Raw genomic sequence first — 6,695 nt, 5'->3', positions numbered from 1 at the left:
AAACATTTAGCAGCAGTTTCTAATAACATTAACATTGTTTTTAATGAGCTGTTATTTGTATAATAATTTTGATATAATTGATGTGAGTATTAGCTTATATGTTTGGATATTTTCAATTAAAAATAGCTTCAATATATATTTTTTTTTGGATTGTATAAAAAAATACTTTTATTTGATAAAATATTTTTCATAAAAGGTCATAATTGATGTGCCATTCTTTCATGCCTATGAAAATCAAAATCAAAATCAAGTCTACTATGGTTAATAAATACCTTTCTTATGATTGTCACTCATATAATCAGGTGAAGCTTCAAGAATAACTAAGTGTGGAGGCAGAATCTTTCCATCAAAAGATGATCCAAGTGGTATAAATAGAATATGGATGGCTGAAGAAGATTGTCCTGGCTTGGCTATGACAAGATCATTTGGAGATTTCTGCCTAAAAGATTATGGTCTCATCTCAGTTCCTGATGTAATCTATAGAAGAATTAACAAACAAGATGAATTTGTGGTTTTGGCCTCTGATGGAGTAAGTATATACATTATTGAAATAATAATTTTTTATTCAAAAATGTTATTTGTATACCAAAATCAGTCACTAAAATCAGTCACCAATGTATTTGTATATAAATATGTGTGGTTTAATTTATTTTTAAAGTGTATTTGTATTCTAACATATATTTTATACTGGTGACTGATTTTGGTAGCTGATTTTAGTGTACATGTAGTATTACACATTTTTATTTTAGCTAAAATAAAGAGACTGGCATATTAAATGACTATACTATTATTATATGATTTTAATTAGAGAATTAATTTTTTTTTAACAAATATCAGTAAATTTTTTAAAGGTTTAACTATTCTATCGATCCTTATAATTTTACTGAATTTTCAATTTGGTCCTTATACTTTTTTTCTTTTCAATTGGATCTCTATATCATATCAAATTTTATAATTAAATCTTTGCCGTGACAAAAATATTGGAATTAACAGAATATTCTGTTAAACAAGACGAATATGTCCAACGCTTGAATGAATATTCTATTTTGTTTAACAGAATATTTAGTTGGTTACAATATTTTTGTAACAGCAGGGACTTAATTACAAAATCTGATATGATATAAGAGCTTGTTTGGGTGAGCTTCTAAGAAAAGATCTTTTTTCGAGTTATCTTTTTTTTAAAAGATCTTATAGAAAAGTAAAAGTAATTTTATGTTTGGATATCTCATGTAAAAAGATCTTTTTATCTATCAATTATGTTTGGGTATAATAATATAAAAGTACTTTTTTGTTTATTTATTACATGAAAAATATCTTTTTTTTAAGAGAAAAAGATCTTTTAAAAAAAGATGTAAATTACAGCTTCTCAAAAAAGATGTTTTTTTTTTATTTTTCTAGTGCTTTTACTTTTACTACTAGAAATTTGCCAAACACGCTAAAAAATAAAAAAAAAGATCTTTTTTCATTGAAAAAAAATCTTTTTTTATCAAAATAATGACGCCCAAACAAGCACTAAAAACCCAATTAAAAAGAAAAAAAAATTATAGGGACCTAATTGAAAATTCGATAAAACTATAGGGACTAGTGGAGTAATTAAACATTTTTTAAACTTACATTTTATCATAAATTTTTAAATTTAAACTCCAAATCTTTTGAAAAATGAGCATTAAAAAAAGAATTATAATAAAAAATTAGTTAATGTTAGTTAATTAAAAATTAATTTTTTATATATACTTAATTATTTTTATGATATTCACAGATATGGGATGTGCTAACAAATGAAGAAGTAATTAACATAATTAGTTCAGCAAGGAAGAGGTCAGAAGCAGCAAAAACATTAGTAAAGCATGCCCTTCAAGCCTGGAAAGTCAAGTGTCCTAATGCTGCAGTTGATGATTGTACAGCTATATGTTTGTTCTTGAATAATTAACTATAATGAAATTTAAAAGAATGATAGAATGGACCCCAAATTCCAACTCACAAGGAACAAAAAGTGATAATTTAAAGGAATTAGGTCAAATCAATTCTGTTCCACACATTATATAACAAATATGGATAATCTTCAATTTGCTGCAGTTGTGAAATTCCAGAATATAATTCAAAGATAGATAGAGGATATGCTGATGTCTATTTTTTTTTTTTTCGGTTACATGCTGATGTCTATTTATTTTGTTGCTGTGTTAACATGTAGGAGGTTTTTTTTTTTTTCATTTTGGGTCAGGTTGGACAAGTTTTCATATGGGCCTGCTACTAGGCCTTAGAATTTCCCTTCATGTTGTATTATTCTTCAGCAGAGAAGAATAAAATTTTCAAACTTAGACTAGTCTAATTTTATTAGTGTGTTTAAGTAAGTATTAGATGTTAAAATTCTGCTTTATACATACAGTAATTTATTAGCTAACAGCAAATCCTTAAATAAAACTCAAATCTATAATAAATTAATTTTTAATTTGTCGAACTAAAGAATAACAAAAGAAAAATGAATTTTTTCAGACAAAAACAAAAAAGAAAGAAAGTCTAGTAAAAGAAACAGGGGATAAGGAAACAAGGACAAAATCAACCTGAATAATAATAATAATAATAATTAATTAAGTTGTTATCCGTGTCTGTGTAATTTTTGTTCGATTAGTTCTAATTTAAAATATTTGATTTTGTTCCGATATCATTAGTTTGTTAATACTAATAAAATAACATGTTAATAAAAGCTAACATGGTGTACATTTTAATTTAACAGAAATACTAAATAACTAATTTTTTTTTAATCAAGTCCAACCAATTCAAATTTATATACACTTAATTTTTTCTTCGTACATTCTTTTTCTTCCTCCTCCTCCTCCTCTTCTTCCTTCTCCTTCTCCTTCTCCTCCTCCTTCATTATCATGATCATGATTATTATTATCACTTCCTCTTCCTCCACCTCCACCTTCTCGTTCTCATTTTCTTCTTTCATCATCATCATAATCTTTTTTCTTCTGTACAATTTTTCTTCAACGTCGTCATTGTCGTCATCGTCGTAAAACAGTTGGTGAAACAGGAGAGATAATTTTGAAAGGAGGATAATAAATAATATCTGAAGAAATGTTTGGTGAAATCAACTTAGAGATATATCCTTGCCAAACAAGCTGGTGATTCCCTTCCCCGGATCATTTTGTTTTACAATAGACTCTCCAACCAAAACCTGCATAAAAGTAAAATTCTTGCACATTAACATTATATGACACAATTGCTTGCAAACACGTTGGATAAAAAAATTAAGTTAAAAAAATCACTTTATATGGACATATTAAACTTGCAATACTTACAGCTTTAACACCTGCTTCTTGTACATATGCAATATCATTTGGTGTGAACAGACCAGATTCTCCTACCATCTGAAGAAGCCATAAAACCATTAGAATGGTTTTCAAAATCAGATAACATCTCTTTCATACAACTGTAATTAACAAAGAAGGCTACTTACAATTATGTTTCTCTCACGGACAATTTTGCCTCGCTCTCCTTCAAGAAGTTTCTTCGTATTGGCGATATCCACCTCGAATGTTTCTGCAAGCCGATAAAGGTAAAGCAAAATCATTGATGATCCTAGCCTCGAAAGTTTATATATAATAAAAAATTGACCAAAAAGGATGAAAGACAAATGGTAAGGCATACCAAGATTCCGATTGTTGATGCCAATAAGCTCAATCCCCTCTATGCCAAGAACACGATCGAATTCCTTCTCGTCATGCACCTAGATGAAAAAAATCATGAGATTTTCAAAATAAGAAAAGGGTTTCTTTCCTCAGAACCATCACGAAATAAGACATTCAGTACCGAGTTGACGTAGGACTATGAGGTAATAACAAACAAGAACATGCCAAACAGATTTGAGTATCACATTCATGAAACCTTTTATAGTAATTCATGGTTTTGATTAAAGGTAACATGGTTTCAGCCTAACTCCAATTTAGTCAATCTATACCACACAACAATCAACCTCTTGCCTTCAAGAAAAGAAAATCATTACGTTAACGAATTAAATTTGTACATATGCACTATTCACACCTCAAGACTCAAATCAGGTCCACACAAAGGACAAGTTTACACTATATAACATGGTTAAATTCATAAGTAACATCATATATCAGTAAGATCACAAGGGTTATTTAATGTTGGATGTTACATGAAATTAAGGGGATGGAATAAAGAAACACTACCCATACCTCAACAAGTGCTGCCAGTCCAAGTATTTTGCATATCTTAATCATGTATTTTATGTCAAGATCAGGCAAAACAGCGGCAATTAGAAGGACCGCATCTGCACCTTTGATTCGAGCATAATAGAGTTGCCATGCATCTATGATGAACTCTTTGCACAACAAAGGACACTGCATATTTTTTAAGAGTCAATAAAATGACCTACATAAAGCATGAAACCAAATTCAGAAAACAAACCTTTACTCCAGCCTTTCTTATTAGCTCGAGGTTTTCAAAGCATCCCTGAATCAATAAGCCAGAATCAAGAGTCAGTTATTATTTAGTGGCCGAATAAGACCAACTTCACACTTGACCAAGTATTGTAATGAGTTTCTAACAATTTTTAAGTTAGTTGTTTACCTTAAAATACTTTTGATCTGTCAGAACACTTAGACATGCCACTCCACCTCGCTCGTAAGCTTGAGCAATTTCAACCTATAAGATAAGCAAACAAGAGCAATATCATGAGGAAACAAACAACTCATTTTAGTGGTCATGACAAAAGGATAAAAATAATTCAGAGGGTAAGAGATAAGAGGGAAGCAAAAGGCTTAAGATGCTCCAATGAAGAAATTGATACAGCATGAAATAATTCAAGACCTATCATTGCAAACATAACTCAAATCAAGCACTCATAATGTAACAACTTGAAAGGTGTTACAAAGAAACAAGAAATATAACAATTCTAGGCATAAAAACAAAATGGACTTACTGGATCAAAGTTCTCTCTCAAGACACCTCTACTTGGCGAAGCCTTCTTCACTTCGGCTATCAACCCCGGAAGTCCAGTTCGTTCATTTGCCGCCCTCAAAGCACCAATAAAATCACGCGTAGGAGGAGCATTTTGAAGGTGTTTCTTTCAAAATATATATATATATATATATATATACAGAAAAAAATTGAGAATAAAGCAAATCAACCATCATACCTGTGAAACTTCTACATCCTTGTTCCACACAATCTCTTCCAAAATGTTACGGGGTGTATTACCCTCATTCTGCAATCGGAATTCGAAGGGTCCTACGTAATGCAAAGGAGGTCCTGTTGGTGGTCTCCTCCTTATCCTTATACCCTGGCTAGCAGCAACTTCATCTTGAAACATTCCCACTTCCCACTCCTTCACTTTCAGTGCCTCTACCACAGATTCAGCAGAGGTTGCAGCAATTGTAGCCGAACCCTCAGTAGACTCCACCTAACCAAACCATCCACAGAACCATATGGTTTAAAAAACTTATCAGGGTTCGTCCAAAATTAAAAGGCAGTGTTCTCCATTCTACATTCCAATTGAACCCAAATTCTACTTCTATAACATATATTAACATTCACAGCTTATTAAGGCTAATTATTAGAATCAATTTCATCATTTGGAATTTTTGGATTAGTCAAATTCAGCTAGTTGCAATTGACTAATTCAAATGGTTCTAATCTAATTCAAATCAAGTGAACCACATGAAATCCAACTTAGGAGCGGGAGGAAACAACAATTCAAAACATTCACAAAACCAATGATAAAATCAACTGGGGTTCCAAGACTCTGCAATATATACACCAATTGAACACAACTTCAAAATGAAAAATCAACATACCCATAAAAAATTGAGAGATTCCCATATCAATGCACAACAAAACCCCACAAAAGATATAAAATTTACGGTGGTAAAATAAATTTACCTGAGCACGGACAGAGAAAGAGAAAAAGGGCTTTCTTCTAGAAACATTCATTTGGATTGGGGTAATCCAGCTTCTGGGTCTAGAAGAGGATGAAAAGGCCTGAAAGGGTACCGTGAGAGAGGTCAAAGCTTCCATCTTGAGCACCCTCTGGCCGACGGCGATGGAGAAGGTGGAGGCTGCTAGGGCTAGTCTCTCATATGGTCATCCAAGTATAATATCCACACTTAATTAGGCCTATGATCATTCACTCATAAATGACGGTATCATATTTTTAATCTCTCAAACTCACTAACACTCATAATAATAAGGAAAGAATTTTTTTAAAACAAACACTAAGTATTTTGGTTCATAGAAATATGGATAACAACATATACATATGAAGTCTTTATATAGGTAAACTTTTATAATAAAATAATAATTCTTATAACAACTAACCTTTGACTAGTTAATTCCTTGTTCAATTTTACTTCAAATTCTTAATCATCAATCTTGAAACTTCCAATTCATGATTCTTCATTCTTTTAATATGGAGATGATGAGTGCAACTTATAGTTGTACTATTCTCTTGAATGTTCTTTAAAAATCTTCTAAGCTTCCAATATGTTAGCTTCTAGCAATATCTAGCCAATTGATAATTATTGTATTCAACTCAAACTTTGCTTCTTCAATTCTTTAATCATGTTTCATGAAAATTCTAATCCATGCAAGTTGATAGATAGCACAAGAAATTTGTAGAATCTTGGTGATGAACCATGAACTTGTAACCACTTTGAATTCAAATTGAATTT

The 6,695-nt window shown here is 30.9% G+C and overlaps 1 protein-coding gene and 1 pseudogene across 1 annotated transcript in view; one reads left to right on the top strand and one right to left on the bottom strand.

Annotated features, from left to right (window-relative positions):
- LOC107627724 (probable protein phosphatase 2C 65) overlaps positions 1-2,424 on the top strand; it is a 4,162-nt gene extending 1,738 nt beyond the window's left edge. The window contains exons 4-5 of the mRNA XM_016330546.2: positions 303-529; positions 1,760-2,424. Of these exons, the coding sequence (XP_016186032.1) occupies positions 303-529; positions 1,760-1,930 (398 nt within the window). The 3' untranslated portion in view covers positions 1,931-2,424. The remainder of the gene's footprint in view (positions 1-302; positions 530-1,759) is intronic.
- Positions 2,712-6,152, bottom strand: LOC107625818 (annotated as a pseudogene).

The sequence above is a fragment of the Arachis ipaensis genome, chromosome B02 (genome assembly GCF_000816755.2).
Source record: "Arachis ipaensis cultivar K30076 chromosome B02, Araip1.1, whole genome shotgun sequence".
NCBI lineage: Eukaryota > Viridiplantae > Streptophyta > Magnoliopsida > Fabales > Fabaceae > Arachis > Arachis ipaensis.
This window is presented reverse-complemented; position numbering and strand designations above follow the sequence as displayed.